Source organism: Engystomops pustulosus, chromosome 2 (genome assembly GCF_040894005.1).
Source record: "Engystomops pustulosus chromosome 2, aEngPut4.maternal, whole genome shotgun sequence".
Classification (NCBI taxonomy): Eukaryota; Metazoa; Chordata; class Amphibia; order Anura; family Leptodactylidae; genus Engystomops; species Engystomops pustulosus.
In genome coordinates this window covers 223,568,265-223,595,506 of record NC_092412.1, presented here as the reverse complement: position 1 = coordinate 223,595,506, position 27,242 = coordinate 223,568,265, and the positions used below count along the sequence as shown (strand labels likewise).

Sequence of the window (27,242 nt, the reverse complement as noted above, 5' to 3'; positions counted from 1 at the left end):
CTGGAACATCAGAAGGCACGGAGAGAGGAAAAGGTGGGCGTGGATGTTGTCCAAAATCAACAAAGAAGGGAGCGGCACTGGCAGAGTCCAGAAAATTATAGGAGAATTCCACCCAAAGTAACAGGGTGAACCTGTCGAGTGGAAACAAAGTGCCACAGACAGAAGCCCAGCGTCTAATTGACTCTCTCCACTTGCCCGTTAGACTGCGGAAGATAGGCAGAGGAGAAGTCTAGTTTTACTTGTCGTAGGGTGGTAGTAGGTGCTGGTAGAGTCTCTGCTTGCTTCTCCGAGAAGACAACAACAAAGTCTATATACGAAGTGGGGACCCACCAGAGACTTGGAGGACACCAGAGAAGTCATGGTGGGTACAGGATGAAGTGCCACCAGACAGTGTTATTGTCATTCAGGTCCCCAATAAAGAACTTCCCCAGTCTGCCAGTTGAGCATGGAAGCATGGCGCTACAACCACGGAAAACCTAGTAGGAGAGAAGACGTAGGTCAGGGTAGCACATAAAAGGAAAGTCTTTCTTTGTGCAAGGCCCCAACTTGCAGGCAGAGAGGCTCAGTGCGGTACCGGACCGGATCGTAGAGAATCTGCCCACTGACGGACAAGATTACTAGTGGCTTCTCAAGATGGATCACAGAATCCAGAAAGTCATAAGTTTTAAACTGGCTGCCTGTCCCAGAATTGAGGAGGACAGGTATGCTCAGATGTAAGGAGGCTTTACTCTAACCTCTCCCAGGAACCCTAGGTGCATGCATTTCCCGGACACTGTGGACGGAGTGAACAAGTCCTGAGAAAGTGCTCCTGGCTAGCACTGTAGAGGCAAAGATTCTCCTGTCGTCCTCTGGAGAGCTCTTGGGTTGTCAGACGAGCTTTGTTCACCTGCATGGCCTCTTCTGCACAAACAAGAAGGGCGGCTGTGGTCATCTTTGGAAGACGGGAGCAAAGTGATGCGGCAGACGGCAGATCCCGTGCAGACAGCGTCTTTGATACGACTAGATAGTTCTCTTTTAAAGGTGGCGGCCAAGGCCGCTTCATTCCAAGAGAGCTTGAAGGCAAGAGTGAGGAATTGAACCGCATAGTCGCCAACTGACAATTAACCTTGACGCAAATTCAACATAGCGGTCTCAGCAAAAGATGCCCGTGCTGGTTCCTTAGAGACGGACTGGAATTCAGCAAGGAATGCAGTGATTTTGGCAGTGACCAGGTTGTTCCTATCCCAGAGAGACTGGAGGGCATGCAACAGAACACCTTAGGTAAACCACCTGTAAGGGCACTTTAATTGTTTACCCATAACACAAATATCAGTAAACTGTAACTTCCAAAATATGACAGACACTTCTTGCTGGGTGGAAAATTAGGTCACAGCTTTATTTATTTTATATACACTCACCAGCCACTTTATTAGGTACACCATGCTAGTAACAGGTTGTACCCCCTTTTGCCTTCAGAACTGCCTCAATTCTTCGTGGCATAGATTCAACAAGGTGCTGGAAGCATTCCTCAGAGATTTTGGTCCATATTGACATGATGACATCACACAGTTGCCGCAGATTTGTCGGCTGCACATCCATGATGCGAATCTCCCGTTCCACCACATCCCAAAGATGCTCTATTGGATTGAGATCTGGTGACTGTGGAGGCCATTTGAGTACAGTGAACTCATTGTCATGTTCAAGAAACCAGTCTGAGATGATTCCAGCTTTATGACATGGCGCATTATCCTGAAAGTAGCCATCAGATGTTGGGTACATTGTGGTCATAAAGGGATGGACATGGTCAGCAACAATACTCAGGTAGGCTGTGGCGTTGCAACGATGCTCAATTGGTACCAAGGGCCCAAAGAGTGCCAAGAAAATATTCCCCACACCATGACACCACCACCACCAGCCTGAACCGCTGATACAAGGCAGGATGGATCCATGTTTTCATGTTGTTGACGCCAAATTCTGACCCTACCATCCGAATGTTGCAGCAGAAATCGAGACTCATCAGACCAGGCAACGTTTTTCCAATCTTCTACTGTCCAATTTCGATGAGCTTGTGAAAATTGTAGCCTCAGTTTCCTGTTCTTAGCTGAAAGGAGTGGCACCCGGTGTGGTCTTCTGCTGCTGTAGCCCATCTGCCTCAAAGTTCGACGTACTGTTCGTTCAGAGATGCTCTTCTGCCTACCTTGGTTGTAACGGGTGGTGATTTGAGTCACTGTTGCCTTTCTATCAGCTCGAACCAGTCTGCCCATTCTCCTCTGACCTCTAGCATCAACAAGGCATTTCCGCCCACAGAACTGCCGCTCACTGGATGTTTTTTCTTTTTCGGACCATTCTCTTTAAACCCTAGAGATGGTTGTGCGTGAAAATCCCAGCAGATCAGCAGTTTCTGAAATACTCAGACCAGCCCTTCTGGCACCAACAACCATGCCACGTTCAAAGGCACTCAAATCACCTTTCTTCCCCATACTGATGCTCGGTTTGAACTGCAGGAGATTATCGTGACCATGTCTACATGCCTAAATGCACTGAGTTGCCGCCATGTGATTGGCTGATTAGAAATTAAGTGTTAACGAGCAGTTGGACAGGTGTACCTAATAAAGTGGCTGGTGAGTGTATTAACCCGTAATATCCAAAATCAGGCACTTGGAATAGAATCACACATTTTTGAGCTCTGGAAGCTGTATGCCAGCTGGACTCCCAGCTGCCAAGTCGGCCAACCGAGCAATCACCATCTCAAATCTTCCACCATTCTGCCTGCTGTGACTTGAAATTAACGAAAAATACAAAGGTAAAATATTACAAAATTACACAACATCTTAATAACATAGGGAGGGAGGGAGGGACAGCTTGAGTGTTGCCTAAAAGAGGGAGATATCCTTGAGTGATCAGTCAAATATATACCCTCTGGTCCTGTAGGAGGGGAGGACATTATGAGGTAAGCAACAGGGGAGGAGTGAGAACACATCTTAAAGGCACAGATCACCAACCCTATTAAAGTGCAATAGTATCCAAACTTTTACCCCTTTGCATCTAATAACATCAGCCCCCAGTCTAGGGGTACCTTCCTTAAACAGTCAGGTGTACCCCACAGGGTTGGCCCATGCCAGGGCTTTCCTTGATAGTAGGCTGACAACGAATGCCACCTTAGACCTTTATGTAGCTAACTGTGTAGGCATCAGCTCGGTGTGCAGTGTGTCACGGGTGACCCCGCGATCCATGTGTCGGATCACGGGTGCACCCGTGTTCCGCTGTGCCGCGCGGCTCCCAAGCCCGGACCTATGTCACGGGTTCCCCCAGCGATCCATGTCGCGGATCGCGGTTACACCCATGCCCCCTTATGTGGCACCTCGGCTATCCCGTTCTTGGACTCACCTGTCCACGAGCCTGCTTCCTGGTGCTTCTGGATGCGCGCATCCCTGGACTCTAGGGTGCTTGCGCTTACCGGCTCTTCTGGATTTAAAGGGCCGGCGTCCTTCTGATTGGCGCTGGCATTTCCGGCTCTGCTATATAATCCAGTGGCTCCCAGCATCCCCTGCCGGATCTTCAAGTCATTATCCCTGAAGTGAAAGCCTCCTGTGTTTCCTAGTGTTCCTTCGTGTTCCAGCATTTCCAGGATTCCTCTGTGTGTCTGTACTCCAGTGTTCCTCTATGTTCCTGGGTTTACTGTATTCCTGTGGGGGTCCTGTATTCCTGTGGCGGTCCTTCATTCCTATGACGGTCCTGCATTCCTGTGGCGGTCCTGCATTCCAGTGGCGGTCCTGCTTCCCAGTGGTGGGTCTCCATCCCAGTGGAGGTCCTGCCACCCTAAAGTCCTGCCTCCCTGAGGTCCTGTCATCCTGTGGTCCTGTCATCCTGAGGTCATGCCATCCCTGTGTGCCCTGTGGTCCGTTCCTGGTCTGGAACCAACGTTACCAGTATTTCCCTGTGTTCCTGCTATCATTCCAGACTCGGACTGTTTCCTGCATCAGTTACCTTGGCTGCCACTGCGGCTCTGATACCAACCCCTGTGGTGGTCCAGAGGGTCCACAGACTCTTTCTACAGAGACTCTCTGACAGTTCGCCCTTCCAAACTGTGACACAATGAACATTGGGTGATGAAGCCCCTACACAACTTGGCACTTCCGTCATACTTGGAAGGCAAAGACAAACGCAGTCTGTTCTGCAGAATACGCTGCAGTGGGAGGTGCCATAGGAACTAGTTGCAGCTGCTGGGCGACCAATAATTGCTGCATGATGGCGGTAAGCTGGTTAAGCTGCTGGGCATGCATGGAGATCTTCAGGGAGAGGTACCTTGGTGGGATCCATGGTCATATCTTACTCTCCAGATTGTGGTGGTGGACCCACTGAACTGCCCCAAGCGATGATGGGAGCAGAGTCTAAGTGGCACCTGGAATTCACCAGATCCTAAGTCCAGCAAAAGCGGGTTGGACTTGCTGCGGCGGGATACCACCAGGTCACTTTGCAGGACGTGACTTGCTTGCAGTAGTGGCCAATGCAAGGTACAGAGACGGCAGAGTCAGAGTCGAAGTCAGGCAGGAGGTCAGGACCCAGGATCGGAGTTGGGAACAGTCAAGGCAGGCGGCAGGGAATCGAGGTCGGGAAACGAAACAGAGGTCACAATAGATAAATCACAAGAGTTTCAATAACAACGTTCTCTCTAAGGCAACTGGGCACAAAGATCCTGCAGGAGTCATAGGAAGAGGCAGGCTATATAGCAGGGCAGCCGGACAGCGACAATTAGCGGCGTGCTGGACCACAGGAGCCGTTGCTGGAGCGTGGACGGGTGTGAAAGCCTGCAGCCACCACAAAGAGGTACTGTCATACTGTCACATGGAGGTACACGGGTGTGCCCGCGACCCGAGACATAGGTCGCAGGAGCACCCGTGACACCTCCCTAATGAAGATCCGCCATTGACCAGTATGGTAAGAATGTTCTCACAAATTGACAAGTGTAATCTTGTTGCTGCATTTAATACCAGGAGAGTTATTTAGCACAGTGCTCTGATATCTCCTGCACTCTCATTCACTGTCCATGTTATGATTGGATTATCTTGTCATCACGTCATAGAGAAATTCAATAAGATGGCAGAATTGACATGCAAGATGTTTATTGAATTACCAGCTAAGAAAACACTATCCACACTATACATGGAGCAGGCTTTGCTCTTGCTAAAAGGTGAAGATGTTTTCAGATCTACAGTTCACATGTAGAGATAACAGGTTCGTGGAGTCTCAGCTGAGTTGGCTTCTTGCCTATGGTTATCCTTAGAGGTGTCTGCCACTATGGGTCGGAGTGACAGAAACACTGCATTTACAGACCTTCTCTTGGTGACTTGGGTCATGGATCTGCCGAGACGAGTCTTTGCTATGTAAAGTCTTGCTTAGATCTTTACATTTGGAGCACTTAATCTTTAGGCACATTGCAGGCGCGTCACAGTGTTTCCCATGAACTGTGGTTATCTGGATGCCACAAGCAGAAGAGGAGTCTTTCTGCTGAAGGTCCTTCTGCTGAACGTCAGGGTAGAACTTAACGCTGTATTTGTGCTCACACTTCTCATGCTTGTACGATCCATCTTTAGAGGAAGAGCGCTCAGGAGAGTGTGAGCGCTCAGGAGAGTGGAAGCGCTCAAGAGAATGGGAGCGCTCAGGAGAGTGTGAGCGCCCAGGGGAGTGTGAGCGCTCAGGAGAGTGTGAGCGCTCCTTCTTACTACTGTGATAGGACACAGTAAAAAGATCCTGGATGATCCCACCGCATTCAGGACAGTGGTGAGAGTAGGAGCCCTGGCTACTGCTTGGCCGGGTCTTGCTGTCATACCCAATCGAGCTCTGCTGACTGTTAGAGAAGGGCATATCTGGTGTAATCAAAGCTTGTAATTTGTATGATTTATGGTGGGCTTCACGCTATTAACCGGATGTTTTCATGGAGGAGAATGGTGGCAGGTCATACAATTAAAGGTTGTCTTTAGAAATTCCTGTGAAAATATAAAGAAAACATACTTTTTTAGTGATTAATTTGATCATATTCTTAATTTACCCGAAATATTCTTTCTAGAATTCCCTCTTTTATATGAAATTTCACCCGTTTACCTATTAAAACAATATCCAAAGTTATGTGAAAATGAAAAGAAAGTCCTATTTTGACTCAGATTAGTTAAGTTTATAGTCTGCAGTGGGGGTGTAACTTTAGATGCCCCTATCAGTTATCTTTTAATTTTTCCAGGCAAAGAACTGTGTGAGAGCTTGTTTTCTGCGTAACAAATTGCACTTCATAGTGGCGGTATTTATTATTCCATGTCGTGTACTGGAAAGCGGGGAAAAAATTCCAAATGCAGTGAAATTGGTGAAAAAATGCATTTGCACCATTTTCTTGGATTTTACGTCTTTCACATGTCTACTTTATTCTTTGGGTCAGAACAATAATGGGGATACCAAATTTATATAGGTTTTATAATTTTTTCATACATTTACAAAAATTAAAACCTCCAGTACAAAAAAAATTCTTTATTTTGCCATCTTCTGGAGGTAATAACTTTTTCATACTTAAGTTTATGGAGCTACACTTTTGATGACGTTTCCAGTGATACCATTTTAACCCCTTACTGACATGTGACGTCATACTACGTCACATGCCGGGTGCGGGTGCATGGAGAGGGCTCAGGGGCTGCATCTTTGCTGCATATTGTGGGTGTATCGCGGGAGTTTTCCAGCTGATCGTCGCCAGCGAAGCTGCTGCCGGCTTCAAAAAGATGGGCGCCGCCATCTTGCCAAGGATTGAAAATCCCCATATACTGAATGAGGAGGAAAATTCCCATATACTGCCATACAGTAGTATGGTAGTATATGATAGGATCGTACAGACAACCTAGGGTTAAAGTACCCAAGGGTACAAAATATAATAACGGTTTTTCACTGTATTTAACCCTGTAACGGAAAATAGCACCCAAAGTCGAAAATGCCACTTTTTTGCCATTTAAAAAAAAAAAAAATTCTTTAAAAAGTGATCAAAAGGTTGTACAGTCCTAAAAATGATAACATTGTAAACGTCATCAAAATCCACAAAAAAAAACAACACCTCCCATACCTCCGTACACCAAAGTATAAAAAAGTTATTAGCGCCAGAAGATGGCAAAATCTTCATTTTTGTAAATGTATAAAAACATATAAATATATGTATATAAAACCTATACAAATTTGGTATCCTTGTAATCGTACCAACCCAATGAACAAAGTAGACAAGTCATTTGGGGCATACAGTGAAATCCGTAAAATACAAGCCCACAAGAAAATGGCACAAATGCGTTTTTATACCAATTTTACTGCATTTATAATTTTTTTCCGCTTCCCAGTACATGGCATGGAATATTAAATACCACCATTTTGAAGTGTAATTTGTTATGCAGAAAATAAGCCATAACACAGCTCTGTACATGGAAAAATAAAAAAGTTATAGATTTTTTAATTTGGGGAGTGAAAAATGAAAACGCAAAAACGAAATAAGGCTGCAGTGGGAAGGGGTTAAGGACTATAGGACTGTTTATTGAATGTTTTATATTTTTCAAAATGGCAAAAAAGTGGAATTTTCAGGTTTAGGAACTATTTTCTATTATGGGGTTAAAGGTAACCTGTCACCAGGAGACCCATTTTTAGCCAGTCCCCACAGAGCATAGTACATACACTGCCAAAGTGTTTTTGTATAAAAAAAAGTTTTTACAGAAAAAAGATATGTTATACATTACCTTTCAATACCATGTGCTGTGTGACTAGGCACTTGTCCCCTGGGAGTGGCTGTAAAGGAGCAGTTTCCCCCCCCCCCCCCACCCAAGAGAAACCGCTCCTGCATGTGACCTTTTCAAATATATGAATAACTCCCCACACTCGGGATTGGCTGTAGAGGAGCAAGGGGCGTCGCTAAGCCAAGTGATGGGTGTTTTCATATATTTGAAAAGGACACATGGAGGAGTGGTTTCCCTTGGGTGGGGGGGAAACTGCTCCTTTACAGCCACTCCCACACACAGTGCCTAGTCACACAGCACATGGTATTGAAAGGTACAATATAACATATCTTTTTTTTCTGTAAAACCTATTTTTTAATATAAAAACACTTTGGCAGCGTATGTACTATGCTCTGTGGGTACTGCGGGAGTGCTAAAAATGGGTCTCCTGGTGACAGGTTCCTTTTAAACGCCGGGAAAAAAACATTATTATATTTTAATATATCGAACATTTTGGGACGTGGCGATACCTAACATAATTATGATTTTTACTCTTTATTTATATCAGTACTAGGGAAAGGAGGGTGATTTTAATTTTTAGGGTTTTTTGAAAAATTTTTGTACTATTTTTCAGACCCCCTAAGGTACTTTAACCCTAGGTTGTCTGATTGATCCTACCAATATGGCAGTATATGGGGATTTTACACATCATTTATTACAATATGCAAATCACACATTGTAATGAATGAGTTAAAATCAGACAGCCTTAGGTCTTTGTATGACCCGAAGTTGTCATGGTAACCGAACGCCGCCGGACCCCCCATGCCCCTGATGACTTCACAGAAAAACTAATATAGTGGAAATTTCTTTATTTTTTTTTTACTTCAACATATTTTGGGGGGCGTAACTTTAATATTTTTTTCGTTGACGGAGCAGGTTTAGGGCTTATTTTTTACGTGTTGAGTTGTCCTTTTCAGTGCTATCATTTTGGCGCACATAACTTTTTTAATCACTTTTTAGAACATTTTTGTGAAGAGATTTTATGAAAAATGTAGAATTTTGGGCGATTTTTTTGGGGTTTTTACGGAATTCATCGCGCGAGCCCAATAATGTTTCTGAGTTATTGTACGGATTGTTACGGATGCAGCGATACCAAATATGTGCGGGGGGGGGGTTGTGTTTTTTTTACTTTATTAAATGTGTATAGGGAATGTTTATGTTTAGGGGACTTTAACTTTATTTAATTAATTCTTTTTATTAAAAAATGTTTTTATTTAATGTTTTTAACTTTTTTTCTTTACTTTTACAGGTTGGCTTGAACAAGTGATCCACTGATCGCTTGTTCAAGCTCTTCTTCACGTTACACAGTGTAATACAGATGTCTATGTTAGTGTACAGATTTTTTCCATAATCATCAGTGACACTAGCAGTGATCTGTTAAAGAAAGCCTATCTTTTTGCCCTGTAATTATGAATGTCATGTATTCTTAATATTAGATACACAGTAGTTTAGACATTTTTAAAGAGCATGATTTACATATTTCATACTTCATTTCGCTGTTTATGATGTCTCCTCTGACTTTATCTTAGCCCCACCAGCTCGATGATGTCTTCAAGATGTTACAGTAAGCCACCTCAACATTCCATGTCACCATTATCATCACTATGGCCTGTGCGTTACATCACAAAGGTAGTGCAGCCAATCAGATGTGTGCAATGTATGTTGTCTTCTATTTAACTGGGGTTTGGGTGCGACACTTGCAACCTGCGCAGCCAATCTGGCAAATGAATGCCCCTAGCTACTAGCCATGGCAGTGATTGGCCAGGAAGAGGATCTTAATGTTCTCCAATCCCATCATCTACAACAGAACCCGCCTTCCCCCCATGTTGTTACCCCTGTAAGATTGCACTCTTAATTTAGTTGTAAAGTGAAAACTGCTGGGTTAAAGGGACCTCATTTTCACGAAAGACAGGTTGCAGAAGCCCAACACACCTGCAGTGTAAATATGTCTTTCTGCTTTCTCTGAGCATTTGCATTACAATATAATTGTGTGTTATCACTTACCTTGTACCCTGACAAAATCCTCTCCCAGGGTTGGGCTTTGGTTTGGATACATTTCCAAAAACAACACGTGACTTGTCTGTGCTGCTCACTCCTCAGAGCTTGGCCCCCACCTTTGTGCTCCTGTACAGCTCCTCCTGCTCCATCACAGAGGTCACAGCCTGGTGAGATTACATCAGTGGGAGATTTTGTGCAAGGTAAGTAATAACACACAAACCAAAGCCCAATCCTGAAAGTACCCCAGGATTTTGTGAGGGTGCAAGGTAAGTTATAACACACAATTATATTGTAATGCAAATGATTAGAAAAAGCAGAAAGATATATTTGCACTGCAGGTATGATTAGCTTCAAAAAACCTGTCTTTAGTGAAAATACGGTCCCTGGTGACAGGTTACCTTTAAGTTGTAAAGCGCTACTAAATATGATGCCGTTATATAAGATTATTATAGGAAATTGTAATCTCTAGAAGCAGATTTGTCTCCACATATAATAGTTACCAGGTTAAATATTAAAACCCTGAAGGGGTTAATAAAAGGGCTGAGGATCGTGGGAAAGGGGAGTGGGGTCAGCTGCTGGTCGGTTGTTTTTGGACAACGGGGTGGATGCTGATTGGCTAAAAGGTATAGGAGAGTAGTGTTGGAGAACATAACAGCGGGTAGGGGATTTCAGTTAGGGTCTTATCTTCTGAAAAGTACAAGACTTCCACCCACCATTCCTCCCTTTTCTTATTTGCACCCACAGGGTGACTGACAGTATATGGGTGCAGATTTGAACCAGGAATTGGTAGCACACATAGCACCTGTCAAGGCCAGCAGAAGGAGGTAAGAAGAGGTAGATGCCGCATGGTAACCAGGTTCCCCCTGGGGCACTCCCCATGTAGGTAATAATGGGTCCCAGCTGAAGTTTCAGGGAGGCTAGGGGTGCACCAGCTATGAAGCGAGTTGAGCCTCTTGCCACAGGCAGCACCACCTGTAGCAATATGTGAGGCAGCAACAGTGGCAGAGTCAGGAGGGTTGCGATAAAGCTTGCAGTTTATCACTGCTAAAAATGTGGTAGCGCTAGGAGCTGCTTACTTGCATTTTTTTTATAGATGACAGGTCCTCTTTAAGGTTAAAAATATAAAAAGTTGTGGCTTTTGAAGGCATGGGTCCAGATGGAAGTTTACATGCTAATATCTTCCTACTCACCTGCTTGATTACCAGAGATGATCCTTTACCACACTAAACCAGAAGGTTATGATGTCACAGAGTAGACAACAACAGTGTCCATTTCCTATTTACTTATAAAGAAACTTTGTTGAATTCCATCTTGATGTTTGTCACTTCTTTTAGAAATTAGAGCTTCATTACTTTTTGCAGTGTTTTTTTCTCTAGCCTCCAACACAGAAGTCTAAGGACACACTGACCAACATTTGCCAGTTTTCAGTCTGACTTTGCACTGAAAAGGACATGCAAACTGCTTGCACATGTATTTATAAAGTGTCCAGTGCCAATTCGAACCATGCACATTTGTTACTGTGAATCGACAGAATTGTGTCGCACACTATCCTAAAGGTTCATCAAAGAATAGTTGGTGCACACTTCCCACCAGATTCACAAAGTCCATGCACCACTATACAATAATTTGCTGCACTATGTCCTGGGCCTAAAGATGCTCACTCACATAAAGTACATGAAAATAGATTTTGACAATAGTTTGCTGAAAAAGTTTGGCATAATTAATAACGTATAGATAATATAAATGCCTCTACTGACCAATATGGAGGAAAATGTGTTGGCTTGCCTTCACAACTATTGTTCACCAGTCATTTGTGAAATGGCTCAACCATCAATCTACTTCTGTGTTATTTGTATGCACCATGTCAGTGCATTAGTGGTTTTTGGGGATCACCAATGAGGCTACTGATTGCTGGATGGCCATCTCCTGGGTTGGGTGCAGGCGGTGGATCATAGTAAGGACCCAGGGACAGTTCCATTTGTGTCGATTTGATGTTTTCAAGGCATATGTACGATACAATATACTTTATTGATCCCATACGGAAATTGTGTTGTACATAGTCTACAGTCATATGTTACAGGTTACTTGCATAGAGTAACACATTTGTTACATGCATTTAGAGGACACACCAAAGAGAAGACAGAGAGAGAACAGAACATTTTGGGGAAGGGAGGAATGAAGGTGGATGGGGCTGGTACCGAACCTTTGGTGATGATGTGTTTGGTGGTTCGGATGCCTGGTGCTCTAGAGTGCTGCAATGCAGTCTGATTCCAGTACTGTGGTCATCTGTTGCTCCTTGTGGGATATTCTGTGCATCTTGGTGCTCAGATGGCACTCTATGTAGTGTGAACCACAGCACGTGTAACCACGGTGCACAAGTGTGCCTGGCATGCCCATTGATTTGGCGATGCTTTAGAGCAGGTTGTGGGCCTCACCATGTGCAACCACGGAGCTCAGGTGTGGTCAGCATGCCCGTTGACATTGGCAACACTTGGGAGCAGGGTGTCAGCCTCATCACATGGAACCCACATGGGACGTCAGTGCTCCCTCCATGCTGGTGGATTCCAGCGAGTCACCTCTGTGCCCTCCAATAGTACATTGTGCAGAGTAGTGGAAGGACATGAGCTGTGGCTGATCCTCGGAATGTCCAAGACATCCAGCATTTGGTCGAGATGACTGGTCAGCTTCAGGGTCCCCCAACAGGTCAAGGTCCAGGTGCTATTACCGAACTCATCAATGTGCCTTTGGTCTCCTGCCACTGGATATCATCTTTGCACCCTAAGCCTGACACCTGAATGCTGCAGTGGCGAGTGTGGGCAAAGATACCCGAAAAGATCAGCACAGCAAATAGGGGAAACCAGGGAAAAAAGCCTGAGCTGACACCCAGGCAGTCACCCATTGCCGTTTTGGAAATTGAGGGGCATTATATAGGAAATATTCTACTTTTCCGTTTTTTAAAATATTGCATCAACATACTGTATTAATGATCCTATAACTTCCTTACTACACAGCAACTAGGTATATACAGACGGTCCCCTACTAAAGGACACCCGACTTACAGATGACCCGTGGGACGTAGCCCTCTGCCCACTGTGACCTCTGGTGAAGCTCTGTAGATGCTTTACTTTAGTCCCAGACTGCACTGTTCAGCTGTAAGGTTTGTGTTATGAAGCTTTATTAATAATCCTTGGTCCCATTACAGCGAAAAATGTTGAAACTCCGATTGTCACTGGGGAAATTTTTTTTTGTCTGGATCTACAATTATAAAATATATAGTTTCAACTTACATACAAATTCAATTTAAGAACACACCTACGGACCCTATCTTGTATGTAACCCGGGGACTGTCTGTACATTTTAATAGATTTCCAGAAGTTAGAGGATGCAGAACCCCACAAAATAAAGTACAATGGTGTTCTTATGTTCTAGTGCAATTTTTTATTGAAATGATTCAAAATAGCACCGTAGAATTTGGGTTAAAAAAAGCACCATTTTATTTTATGGTGAGATGCTTGTTACACCTCTAGAAGCTTAGCACATACTATAAGGTGTGTCAAAAATCCCAGGACACTTTTACTTCAGTATCTAAAGGAAAATTTACATCCTACATATATATACATATATATACCTCAGCAAGTAATGGAGGAGGGGTGTCCATCTTTTAGACTTTGTGATGAACATGGCCGCCCTCTTGAATCAAGGGTAAGTTTCTCCAATGGTAAGGTGATGATGTAGCATATCAAAGTCCACAACTATAGACCAGAATTGCAATATCTCTTATGGGGTTGATAGTTATCAACACAGAAAGCTGCAACAATAACCTGGAAGGTTCCCGGTGATGCACAGCTACTTGATATGGTGTTGAATACAGAGCTGAAGGTGCTGAATCTGTATGAGGATCTTATGAGATCTCTGGGTTGATAACTTTTGAACCACAAGAGATATTACAAAATACATTTTTAGGCAACACAGGTCTTCTTTGATGATGCTTGACTCTTTATCCAATATGGCTGCTTTCAAGATGGTGGCCATGTTCCAGACATAATCTAAAAGATAGGCTACCTTCATTACTTACTGGGGTTCTCAGATATGTATTGTTTCCCTTTCATTTCCTTACACTCAGCACTATGGTGCAACATTGGATTGGTTGAATACAATTTTAGTGCTATACTTAATCCATACATAAACTCCTCAACCATTGTTACACATAAATGTAATCAACATTAGTACACACAATGGAAGAAATGACCACATTACATGTGCAAGTTGTTTAATGGCATTGGAAATGTCTTACACCTGCTCACAGTAGACTATGTCCTATGTAACACTGCCGTGTATCAGATGACTAGTGTCTCCTCCGTACATTTAATGTTCCTTATTCAAAGTCATACTGGTGGGAGAGAAGCGACCGCACTTGCAAGAAGGTTTTTCAAAGTGAACTTCGCGATTTTGTGGAGACAAGTCCCTGGTCGCCTTATTATCTCTCTTTGGACTCTTAGAGCGGGCTTCCTCTATAAGTGAAGTGTAAGAGTGCGTCGAAGGTGACTCCTGGACCATGGCTTTGTTAGTATTTCCAGAATGGCACATGTCAACCCCAGACCATTTATTGTTACGAGGACAAGTGCAGGGATTGGAATTCTTCTTGACTGAAGGGGAGCGGTAGCAATGACATGGGGCAGAGCTGTTTCTCAAGGTTTGCGCCATCTCTTGAATAACAATCTCATGTCCACCTGATGTGTGATAAGAAATGTGGTGAACTTGGGGGCACTGCGGCTTATTTGAATGGTAACTCTTCTGACTATCACGCTTGGGGCTGGTATTGTACTTAGGACGCTTGGCATTGTCAGGGATAGGCATTTTGGAGCTGCAGCACACTGAAGATTGGTTTTATTCACCAGAAGACTGTCATGGAGATGTTGTTCTTGTGTCACGGGTGGTTATATGATGAAACAGTTATCTGTGTAAACACAAGATAAAGGAAATGAGGGGTTTAGAACAAGTTTTTCTGTCAAGACTCAATTTGGCAGATGTGTTGTGTTGTCCTAGGACAATATATGACTTTGAGTAGGCCTAACTCTGGCCTCTTGGTCTACATAGTACACTTACAGTAAATGATCAAAGTAATGAAAGCCACTGTAGCGGTCAGTGATTGGTTGAGTTAGCATTTCCTGTGTAATGAGATCGGTCCAGGAAGTAGAAACTAGTAGGGAAGCAGTAAGCATCGGAACATGAGTGATGATATGAGTCTGATAACTGCTCATGTATGATCACCGAAAGGGGAAACATTACAGCTAAGTTACTGCTTTCTGTAAAATAATACTCATTGCAATACGTCCATTAGACACTTACAACCTCATCTCTGGGGAATGCCCCTAACTTCTTAGATCTTCAATTTTCATCAAGTACCAGCACAGCCCGCGGTGTCATGAAGTCACCGATGTGCCTTTGGTTTTCCAACGTCAACAAGTCATCAACTATTGGATCACAATTGCACCATTATTACATCACTGACCAGCATTCTAAGAACCAGCGGATGAGTTCTAGGAAAATCACAAACACAAAACACAACACATCCTGGGTCTGTTTACACGCTTATGTTTTTATGTGACTCTGGAAGCATTAAGGCCCCTTTCACATTTGCGTTTTTCAAGCGCGTTTTCTGCGCAAACTTATGACGCGCAGAACTTGCATTGCAATCTGACCCATTGTAATCAATGGGTCTTTTCAGACTAGCATTTTTTTTGCATGAAAAACGCACCATACAAGTCTATGGAGATGCATCAAAAATAAATCACACTCTGAGACACATGCAAGTGCAATACAAGTGCAATGTATTTTTCACGCATCAATTGCCATAGAAAAGATAGAGCTCAGTCCTGAGCCCATTTCACACGCATTTTCTGCGCGTGAAAAACGCATTGAAATTGCATTGAAAACGCGCGTGAAAAACTGAGACACTGAACAAACTCTGACTGAAAACTGATTGCACTCTGATGCAAAATGCGCGTTTTTCACTGACCAAACCCTGATCGCTCCCTGATCAAACTCTGACGTGATCTGCAACGCAAGTGTGGAAGGGGCCTAACTTATGGTTCTATTTTTTTTAATTTGCCTTCAAAAACTGTATTTAGATCCTGTACTGCAAAAAAACCAGGATAATACAGCAGCAAATTTTATTTATGATCCACCCCGATTGTAGAATTGCTGGGGTCAATTCCGTGTATAGATGCGCAGGTAGACTTAGGATTAGTTCACACGCAACACAACAGCTTTGGAGAGATTTGGCTAATTATATTGTGTTTTCGTTTCCAAAACCCAATGTTAGCTCAATATAATTAGGCAAATCTCTTTAGAGCTGTTTTGTTGTTTTTTTAAAAAAAAAAAAAAAGCAATGTAAACGCCATGTATGAATGCAGCGTCAAGGTGCGGTCGCACATTGTACTTGCTTGTGCTGATCACATCGGCGATACCTCTGAAACGCAGGCAAACAATAACCAGCACCACTTGTTTAGCATTTTAACAGAGGCAGCATGTCTCTAAATTATGTTCTCACCATTATCCACACTTCCTTTTGGCTTCAAAAACTTCATCAACTTCTTGCACATTTACATGGCCATAATCCGCTGTGAAAAAGGGACATTAATACCCATTTTTCAACATGCATCAATCTGCCATTGATTTGTCCATGAACGGCACATGTTCTAATTTTTAATAAATCCAACGTATGTATTTTTTTGGTAAACAATCTGGACTTGAAAAGGTCAAATTTTTGGTGCCAATAGGAGACCCTGATGTCACATTGCATATTCTTTACTATTCCTCCGTCTTCCAGCGTTTAAGGGTTTGCTACATAACTTCCATACCACTGCCCATTTTGACATCCTGAGAGATTGGTGGTCTACCTGCTATTAGGCCTCATGCACACTGCCTGAATCGTCCAGAGAGTATGGCAAAGAAAAACAAAAAGTGGTTAAAGCCGACTGTGCAGCCTGTGCGCTGTACTGGGCCCACAGACTAAACACATTGCACAGAACTGCAGCACTCAAGTGTCAGGGCTGTAGTTCACCAGGGGATCCTTGCATAATTTCTGTAGGATACTAAGACTCCCGTCCACTTTTGTCTATTCAGCCTGTGGGAAGTGACAAACATACAGGTCCATTTCCAAAAGCCCTTGGGCTGCAGACATCCTTGCATCATATTTTGATATAACACAGGAACCTTCACCCTCAGCAAGGCATGCAGTCTGTGGGTCAGACCAAAAAAAAAAAAAAAAAGGGCCCATGTTCCTGTATATGACTTTCTTTTTACACGTAAAGAGCTGTGATGACTTTTCTGCATAACAAGTTGCACTTCATAGTGATGGTATTTAATATTCCATGCCATGTAAGCAGGAAAAAAAATCCAGATGCAGTGAAAATGGTAAAAACACGCATGTGCCATTTTCTTGTGCGCTTAGAATTTACGGCTTTCCCTGTGCACCCCAAATGACATGTCTACTTTATTCTTTGGGTCGATATGATTACGCAGATACAAAATTTGTATTGGTTTTATGTTTTCATACATTAAAACCTCCTGTACAAAATTAGTTTTTATGACATCTTCTGGCGCTAATAAATTTTTATACTTTGTTGTACGGAGCTGTGCGTGGTGCCATTTTTTGTGACTTGATGTTTTCAATTATATACAGGGTTAAATGCAGTGTAAATATTTTGATAGATCAGGAATTTTCAGATGCATCGATACCTAATGATTTTTACTATTTTATATCAGTTCTAGGGAGAGATGATTTGAATTTTTAGGTTTATTACAATTTTTAATCTTTTATTTTCACCTTTTATCATACTCCTTAGGGAAGTTGTGGCAGTGGGCACTTAGGCTGTTGCACCAGGACAGAATTCACCAGATAGGAGATTAAGGGATCCTGCTCATTCAGGCCCAGGTAGTGACACACTGAGTGTTATTTTAAAGTGAAGCATCAGGGTCTACCCGAGACTGCAGGGAGAGAAGGTATAGACAGGGTCAGATTATCACCAAAGCTCCTGCTCTTGGTTGTCAGGGGAAGCTCCAAAAGGCAATCCAAATTTTCCCTCCTGTCAACAATATTTGTTTCCTCAGTAACGTTGAAAGCTGTGGTACAGCACGGAGCAAAAAGATTGCAATAGGTTACTGTCTAAATTACTGTTAGCACTTTCTGATAAGTGGGTTTGGATTGCAGTTTGGGCACTACGTCTCAAGAAGGTTCACCATCACTGCCCTAGTGTACTTTACCCCTAGGTTGTCCGATAGATCCCATCATATACTGCCATACAAGTGTAGCAGAATATGGGGATTTTCCTGATAAAGTAGTGGGCTCTACCACAACACTGATCCCCCCCCCCCCCCCCCCCGTGGAACTGTAAAATTATGTAGTTTGCCTACTGCATCACCACATGTTAAGACATGATGCAGTGACTGTTTTCCCCATGTTCACTGTGACAGGACATTTCCCATTGTGTATATTACACTACCTGATACAAAACCACCATTCACAAAAACACAGAAAAAGAAAGTTTGGTTTATTTTATTTATTTCTGTACAGAACATCTGGCGTCTTGTTTAGATGATACCAATCTGTAAAACAAAAAGAAAAGGTGTTTGGTGAGAATGTGGCACAACCATGAATATTTGTAAAGACATAATGCATGAAGGTGTTGAGATTTTCTTTTACAATTGCTGCCTATAGTAAGAGCTTGTCAGATGCTTTACGGTAACAACTGCACCAGTCATGGGGCTATGACATGTACAGACAGGAGCCGTTGTGAAGGTGGATAAATTTGTCAATGTGTAGAAAAAGCAAATCTTAAAGGACATTTACCACCGGGATGAAGGATTGTAAACCAATCACTTACATTCTAATGTACATACCCTCTAGCTGGATCCGCGCTTTTTGCTTCTTATATCCTTGTTTTTCCAAAATAAAATGGCCTTCAAAATTAACAGCTATAAAGCCCTGAGTCCCACAGGCTCATTTTTGCATAATTTGATCAACTTTTTTTTTGTAAAGACAAGGGCATAAGCAGTTACAAGAAAAGCAGTTCTTGCCAGAGGGGGCACTCACCAGTATGTCAGTGTGTTTGGGTTACAATACTTCATCCTGGTGGATGTCCTTTAATCTCATATAGAAGTGGCTGGGTTGAAGTCTGAAGCAGGAAGGTGACCTGGGATTTCCAGTTTAACAATCGGATAGCCACCTTTGTCTTAAAGAGCTTCCCTAACATCACCGTAAGTTATGCAGAAGTGCTGGTGTTTCCATTTCATCTGCATACAAGCTAGCCAATGGTCAGTCCATGAATCCCAGACTGTCACTGAAGGATCTTGCAGATTGTACACAGTAAGGACAGGATTCAAAGATCTAGGATGCAAGGAATCCCAGCTTCCCCACAGTCAGAATCCAGCCAGCACACAGAGTCACAGACCTAACATCCATATTGCTGGTAGTGCATTATCTATTCATTGTCAAGCGTATCTGCAGCAACTAGTGTCTATTTCGGTCATCAGTAAAAGTTTCCGATTTAAAAAATATATTATGTCCATTCAGCATGTGACAGGAACCCTTTAAGTTTCTACAAACAATTGCTAAATGTAAGGTGCATCAGTGGTTCCTTTGAACACATCAATGTATTCAGATGTGGTAAGTTTCCATCATTTGCACACAGTTGGGGCTACTATAGACTATTAATGGCTCCCCTAGATTAGAACAAGCAGAGAAGTTGGGTGCACCAGTCCTGGACACCGCTCCACCTCCATGTCTACTGGAGGCTAATTTGCATACACCATGTGAGCAGTAAGCAGATATTCACCAGCTACTTGAACCCATTAGGTAGTAGTGGCTGTTTAGGGACCCTAAATCATCATCAGGGATACAAGCAGGGGAGCTGGAGCAGCTTGGCTTGTGAGGGGGGACATTACCTTGTTAGCGACATCAAGGGCATCGTAATCTGGAGCCAGGCGGACGTATGCCTTCTTCTCACCATCAGGCCTGAAACACAAGACATTATCTCATATTAGACAGGTAACAAAAACGCACAAAACCATTCACCTCACCTCATGCATCAGTGGTTCCTTTGTAAACATCAATACAAATCAGGTAAAATAAAAAGTTTCCATCATCTGCACAAGAATTACACCGGACACGTCCGTAGCGGTGGGCACTCACCTGATGAGGGTGTTCACTTTGGACACATCAATGTCGTACAGTTTCTTTACAGCCTGCTTGATCTGGTGCTTGTTGGCTTTGACATCAACAATAAAGACCAGAGTGTTGTTGTCTTCAATCTTCTTCATGGCCGACTCAGTGGTCAGAGGGAACTTAATGATGGCATAATGGTCGAGCCTGGGACAAAAAGAAATATTAAGTCTATATGCAAGAGTCCCTGGTTCATCGTGCTTGGTATAGACAGATGTCCTTTAATGAGCTATATACAGCCTTTTCAAAAATGCCCTAGACTAGATGCATGCTTAGAAAATGCAGCATTGCCCTGTAAGGCTCTGGAGAGACAATAGAGGTACATCAGCAGAAATAAGTAATCATAGACATTCAGGCTTTGATCGTTATAAAACATCATTTGTGCCTCTAATGTCTCGAGCTGCCACAAATATGCAGACAAAAAAAATAGACTAAGAAAATGCTGTACTACTTAATATATGCAGCTATTCTATTACACACCCTGGTCCCCCACAACTACGTACTTGTTCCTGGTGGGAGCACTTTTCCTGGGGTACTTGGGTTGCCTCCGAAGTCTCAGGGTCTTGGGCCTCCTGAAGGTTGGGGAGGTCCTGATCTTCTTCTTCTTGTGACTGTGCACTCCTTTCAGTACAGCCTTCTTGGCCTTCAGAGCCTTAGACTTTGCTTCAGTCTTGGCGGGGACGGCTGAAGAGTTAAAATAGATAAATTACTACATTTAAGAATTTGAAGAAGATTTCAAAATTGAGTTGTCGGAACAAGCAGGCTTTGCCCAGTTGAGATGTGATCACTAGAAGGGGGTCCTATACAGCCACCATGTTTTTATCTTATAAAGTTTATATACGATCTGTAAAGCAGTGCAGATTTTGATCCATTTAACTCTAATCGCTTAAAAGGAACCTGTCAGAAGATATTGGACTTAGTAAACCATTACAATTATATTTTTAACCATCTTAACACATTCCAGACCATGTGTCTCATGGCCTAGTGTGGTGGCATCATCCAGATACTCAGCCTCCAGTCAAGGAGCTGAAGAGTTTAGCTCGGAAGTGAAGCTCTCCTCAGAACATTCCCACTGCTGTGATTGACATCATACACTCGACTTTAGGAGAGTCATTATGGGATGTACTTTAACATAGGACCATCAATCACAGCAAAGGGGGTGTTCTAAGGTGGGGGAGAGCTTGACATCAGTGCTGGAGTTCCAAACCCCCTTGACTTTATACAACCAATTTACATCTTTGAAATTGATATTTTTGGGTGATGTCACCACACTTGGCCATGAAAGAAACGTGATCTGGAAGGTGTGAGCTACTTGTAAATATGAAAGTAGTGGTTTATGTCAATTTCTGCTGACAGTTTACCTTCAAGCTACAGATAATGGAGGTCCGAACTAGGCCTAACATGTCCACCCAACTTTACAACCAAGTCTACACTAAACAGAAGCCCAATATTAAAGGAGTTACCACCTACAGGAGAGAAGGTTTGACTGCTTAGTCCTCAACAATCCGAAGAAAAGGGGGTCCAGACAACCAATGGGTGGATCAGCAAGGTGAGCATGCGTCCTGCACGTCTATTCAATACTATGGGAATGAGTCTACATTCAGACCCTTCTTTAGTACTGGAGTGACAGGCCCCCCCACGCTCATATTGCTCTACCCATGAAAACAGGTCCCTAATTCTCCAGATTGCTGGGGGTTCCTAGTCAGACCCTCACTGATCAGCACATTATCCCCTACAACAACATATATAGGTAACAACCCCTTTAATACAGTGTACGATGTGGCAGAGAAAGTTATACTACACAGAAGGACATTGTTACTTCAGATGTAAGGGGGGGGGGGGGATTAGTACTATAGCTAAACAGTGAATTGTATCAGAATAAACACTGATAATATAGCACTTGCACAGGGGGTATAAAACTAGTGAATTATACCAGGCAGTGATAATATAACCGTCTCATAATATAATATATCCATCTCCCAAATAGTGTAACCTACAATCCATAACCTATAGAACAGTGATGGCGAACCTTTTAGAGACCAAGTGCCCAACCTACAACAAAAATCCTTTCCAGGGTCTATTTGTACAGGAAGAATGGTGGGTCCAGCAGGATGAGCACCAAAGATAATGCAGTTCTGCCTACACCTTCTCACTTTTCCCGCAGTTCCAAACAGTCAATGAAGTGTCACTTTAAAATAGCACTGAGAGCAGCATCTCTAAATGCCTGGGACTGCAGGGAGATTCAGTGTTTGGTTAACTCTGTCCTGTGGCAATGGCCTGAGTGCCACCTCTGGCACCCGTGCCATAGGTTTGCCACCACTGCTATAGAAACCCATTGCTGTACTTGTAGGAAACATCAATCACCTGTTAACATGACCATGTGTCCGGAGTGGAGAGAGAGGAACTGTCAATGAATGATCCCAATCCCCTGCACCGCACATGGGGGTAGCACTAGCACAGTGTAGCACTAAACACTGCACATGTAGGGGGGTAGCACTAGGATGTCTGTACACAGCACATGGCATAGGCAGCTGTATACAGGGTGGGGATGGATCTAGTAACCATCACGTTGCACTGAAACGTACAAAATGTATTACAACCAAAGTATTTAATTACAAGCCACAGTTCACACCATGCGGTACCGGCCGGGGCATCAGTACATAAAACTGAAATCACTCTTTTCATACTTTGATCGTTTTAGGACATCACGCGCCCCGGGCCCGGCCGCCGGTAATACGGGCTCTATTCACATGTGGCGGTAGCGGCCCAGGCCTCAAGCAGGGAAAGCCGCATGGAGGACGGATCCGGGCCCCTATCCTCCTGTACACCCGCCCAGCAGTCCCCGCCAGTGACTGCCGCACTTTACGAGGCTCAGCGACCGGGTATCAGTGCGCCAGCCCCGGGTAACACACATACACGTCCCGCAGCTCTCACCTTCCTTCTTAGCTTTCGGAGCCATCTTGGGGGAAAAGGAAGGGCGAGGGGTTTCTCAGGCAATATCAGCACGGGCTGACACGGGAAACCTCGCGAGAGAGGAGGTCGCGGGGTGAGGCATCATGGGAAATGTAGTCTTCGTCAGCCCAAGGTGGAGCGGAAGCAGATAATTGTAGCGTAGTGGACTAAAGCATAGTGCACTAAAGAACCCGCTCGCTACTCAAGCGCTGCAACGGGGTGTCAGTATTCAATTGTGTCAATTTACTACTGCGTTTATTAATTGTCGGTAATTTAACAAGCAGATATTGCTCTAATTTCTGATCTTACAGTGTGTCTTCACTGCGTACGCCATTTTCTTGAAGACAAACTGAAATGCGTGCGTGGCCTATGACAAAATGTCTGCTTTTACACAGAAAAGAACAACACCGAGTTTTGACAAATCCTTATTTAAAAAAAAAAAAAAACTGATTTGCAAGAAAATCTCCAAAATTAGGTTCATTATAGTTTTTGAATATCAAAGTCTATTAAATTTTACTTGTAGACAACTTCTCCACCCCCTACATGTTATGAGATAAAGGTAGAAAAACCTGCCCTCTTTCCTCCAAAAACAGCACCACATCTGACCATTAACATTCGTTAAACATACATAAAATAAAAACACTGACTTTTGGATCTATAATATTGCTTGAACAAGGCCTGACACTAGTTAAACGTATTAGATTAACTTGTTCCTTTTATTGGTATTTTAAGCAATTTAAATATCTGATGGCTTCTTGTTTCTATCTTGAAGCTACTTGTCAGAAGTAAGAAATTGGCATGGCCTCAGGGCACAACCATTATAGGTCCGAGGGCTGCATTGTCATACTGATCAACTTCAAGGAGCCGCACTAGTAACCAGAACCCTAGATCTTTAATCTATATTTATATTGCGCCATCAAATTCTGCAGCTCTTTGCAGATTATGGGGAACAAATACACATACAATTAGATATTTATAATATTACAGTATTAACATTGCCATCAACAAATACTGTACAGAACAAAAGTCACCCCAGAAACCAAATACTGCATTTGTACAATCAGACCAATAATACTGGAAACCCACCTATAGCAGACCAATAATACTTGAGACCCACCTAGAGCAGACCAATAATACTTGAGACCCACCTAGAGCAGACCAATAATACTTGAGACGCACCTAGAACAGCCTATAATACTGGAGACCCACCAAGAGCAGATTATAATACTGGAAACCCACCAAGAGCAGATTATAATACTTGAGACGCACCTAGAACAGACTATAATACTCAGAGATTTTTTGCAAGAAAGGGTTAAACCACTCTACAGGCACATCTTCCAAGAGTATAAAGGATTTTTATTCTTGTTCTTAATACCGGTCTGCAAACAACGCATTTCGGCATTGAGCCAATGCCTTCATCAGGTAAAACCAATGTATGTATCAAATACAGCAAATAAAGCTGTGGACTACTCCTTTCCCTTAACTCCAAATCCACTGTGTGCTGCACTTCCTACCGCAAAAAGATACTACTTATATGCCTCTTATCTCAATCATAAAAATGAGTATTCTACTACTCCTTTACTAAATTGGTTGTACCTACTCCTGCACTTGAGTCTTTTCGCGCTGGTCTTTTCCTCCTTATACCCTCTAGTCCAAAAGACTATAATACTGGAGACCCACCTACAGCAGACTATAATACCGGAGACCCACCTAGAACAGACTATAATACTGGAGACCCACCTAGAACAGACTATAATACTGGAGACCCACCTAAAACAGACTATAATACTGGAGACCCACCTAAAGTAGTCCAATAATACTAGAGACCCACCTAGAGCAGACTAAAATACTGGAGACCCACCTAGAACAGACTATAATACTGGAGACCCACCTAGAACAGACTATAATACTGGAGACCCACCGAAAACAGACTATAATACTGGAGACCCACCTAGAACAGACTATAATACTGGAGACCCACCTAGAGTAGACCAATAATACTGGAGACCCACCTAGAACAGACTATAATACTGGAGACCCACCTAGAGTAGACCAATAATACTGGAGACCCACCTAAAGCAGACCAATAATACTGGATACCCACCTAGAACAGACTATAATACTGGAGACCCACCTAGAGTAGACCAGTAATACCGGAGACCCACCTAGAACAGACTATAATACTGGAGACCCACCTAGAACAGACTATAATACTGGAGACCCACCTAGAACAGACTATAATACTGGAGACCCACCTAGAACAGACTATAATACTGGAGACCCACCTAGAACAGACTATAATACTGGAGACCCACCTAGAGCAGACCAATAATACTGGAGACCCACCTAGAGCAGACTTACTATACAGGAGATACACTGACCAACAACAGGTCAGATGCCTGCAACAAAAGTTGGCACTACCACACATCTCAAATCTTCCAGTAGCCGGGAAATGTATACAAGACACCAGGATTTATCAAACTAAGTCCACAACCAGAATCATTGAAATGCAAAAAAGAAGATAATAGACAAGGCACTAACCAAAAAGTTTCTTCTTTGTTAGTTAGCCATAGAACAGGGAGTTAATACCGGACACAAAGTGACGGCGACGGATCTCTGTGTGTTAGTGCACGGACCGCAACCTGAGGCTCTGCAGGCCGGGGGTTGTGCAAATCTTCCCTAAAACTATGCCTTTACTATGTCCTTACCTCCCATCTCCTATAGGAGCTCAGCAGCTAAGTAAATCCACTGAGCCCTGAATAAGGGGACATATATATAACACACTAACTTACTGTTTGATAAGAGCCGCACTGGATACATCAGGAGATGCAGGACGCAGGGTCTAGCGTAGAATTGCACTATTACCAGTGACCATTCAAGCTTGAATGGTTGCAGGCTACAGCCAGTGCACAGCCACAGGGCAGAAACAAGCAGGACCACTCCATGCACACTTGGCTTGGAGGTGGCATAAAGGGGGAAATTATTTAAGCACCTGTACAACAGAAAACTGAATATCTGATTCATGTTGTGACACAACTGGTTAATTATAAACCTGATTATTCAAGGAGCTGTACATGAGGTATATGACAATGTATAACAGGTTTTAACAAGTAGTCAGAATATAACCCTGGGGAATTATTGGGAAACTCCTATAAATTCGGATTATAATGGGATAAATTTATTAAAAACATATGTAATACATTATCTGCAAAATAGAAATGTTTCCCGTTTTTGTTACACTTTATTCTTGCAATGTATAACATGTTGATGCTGCAGACTTTATGTAATTAGCAAACAAGCAGCATGCCTGCAGTGTCCAAGTAGTCCACTAGAGGACAAGAGAACCCTAAACTATCAAAAATACTGCACAATTGTCATTTTAGGAACATGTACTATATATATGGTTGGTACGGAAAGTATACCCCTTTAATTTTTTTACTCTTTGTTTCATTGCAACCAATTGCTAAGATCAAAAAAGTTATTATTTTTTGCTCCGTAATGTACACTCTGCCACCCATCTTGACAGAAAAGTATTCAGGCCCTTTGGTCAGTATTGAGCAGAAGCTTTTGAGCTAGTACAGCGAGGAGTCTTCTTGGGAATGATGCAACAAGTTTGTCACTTAGGAGTGAGGAGTGTCACTTACAGTCTATGAGGATGAGGGGGTGACACAAGAGGGGTGACACAAGAGCTTGTATAATGGTCCAGCCATTTTGATAAGAGAATGGAATAAAAATAACTTAATAAATAAAAAATGATGCTGCTTGAACCTGCCATCAGCCGCCATCTTATATACAAAGTCCAAGGTCAGTGGGACTGCAGAGAAGCATTTTCCAGATAACAGACAGGGGGAGTACCCAAAATTTGTTAATAAAGAGTTAAAGTTGCATGCAGTTAACAAGTGTGATAGGCCTAGATAAATGAGTTTTATGAGCACATTTGAAGCTTATGAGGTTGGGTATTAGTCTATTACAAAATTGGTGCAGCTCGGAAGAAGTTCTGTAGACCTGAGTGGGAGGTTCGAATTAAGGAAGAAAATAATCTAATACCACTGGCAGATCGTAGAGCACAGGTTAGACAATAGAATGACATAAGAGCGAGAGGTAGGTAGGTGCAGCATTATGAAGAGCTCTGTGGATGAGGGTTATTAATTTAAATTGTTTTCGGAAAGAGACGGCCAACCAGTTCAGTGACTGGCACAGACTGGAGGCCTCTGTGGAGAGTTTTGTCTGAAAGACCAGACTGGCTGCTACATTGAAAATGGATTGTAGAGGAGAGAGTTTAGTAAGCAGAAGAAGGATTA

General features: G+C 43.0%; 1 protein-coding gene, 1 long non-coding RNA gene and 3 other non-coding genes across 5 annotated transcripts; all 5 read right to left on the bottom strand.

Annotated features, from left to right (window-relative positions):
- Positions 1 to 14,017: 14,017 nt before the first annotated feature.
- Positions 14,018 to 15,310, bottom strand: LOC140116744 (uncharacterized). Its single transcript, XR_011852946.1, has 2 exons — positions 15,114 to 15,310; positions 14,018 to 14,721 (listed from the first exon to the last, which is right to left on the bottom strand). It is a non-coding gene; the product is annotated as an uncharacterized lncRNA (long non-coding RNA).
- A 2,992-nt stretch (positions 15,311 to 18,302) lies between these two features.
- RPL23A (ribosomal protein L23a) lies at positions 18,303 to 23,078 on the bottom strand. Its single transcript, XM_072138270.1, has 5 exons — positions 22,924 to 23,078; positions 20,493 to 20,673; positions 19,960 to 20,136; positions 19,713 to 19,782; positions 18,303 to 18,374 (listed from the first exon to the last, which is right to left on the bottom strand). Exons 1-5 carry the CDS (start codon positions 22,946 to 22,948, stop codon positions 18,360 to 18,362), a joined length of 468 nt encoding a protein of 155 aa, XP_071994371.1. The 5' UTR covers positions 22,949 to 23,078; the 3' UTR covers positions 18,303 to 18,359.
- LOC140120068 (small nucleolar RNA SNORD42) lies at positions 19,391 to 19,455 on the bottom strand. The gene has a single exon (XR_011853493.1). It is a non-coding gene; the product is annotated as a small nucleolar RNA SNORD42 (small nucleolar RNA).
- LOC140120069 (small nucleolar RNA SNORD42) lies at positions 19,851 to 19,919 on the bottom strand. The gene has a single exon (XR_011853494.1). It is a non-coding gene; the product is annotated as a small nucleolar RNA SNORD42 (small nucleolar RNA).
- On the bottom strand, positions 22,637 to 22,705 carry LOC140120073 (small nucleolar RNA Z17). The gene has a single exon (XR_011853499.1). It is a non-coding gene; the product is annotated as a small nucleolar RNA Z17 (small nucleolar RNA).
- Positions 23,079 to 27,242: the final 4,164 nt, after the last annotated feature.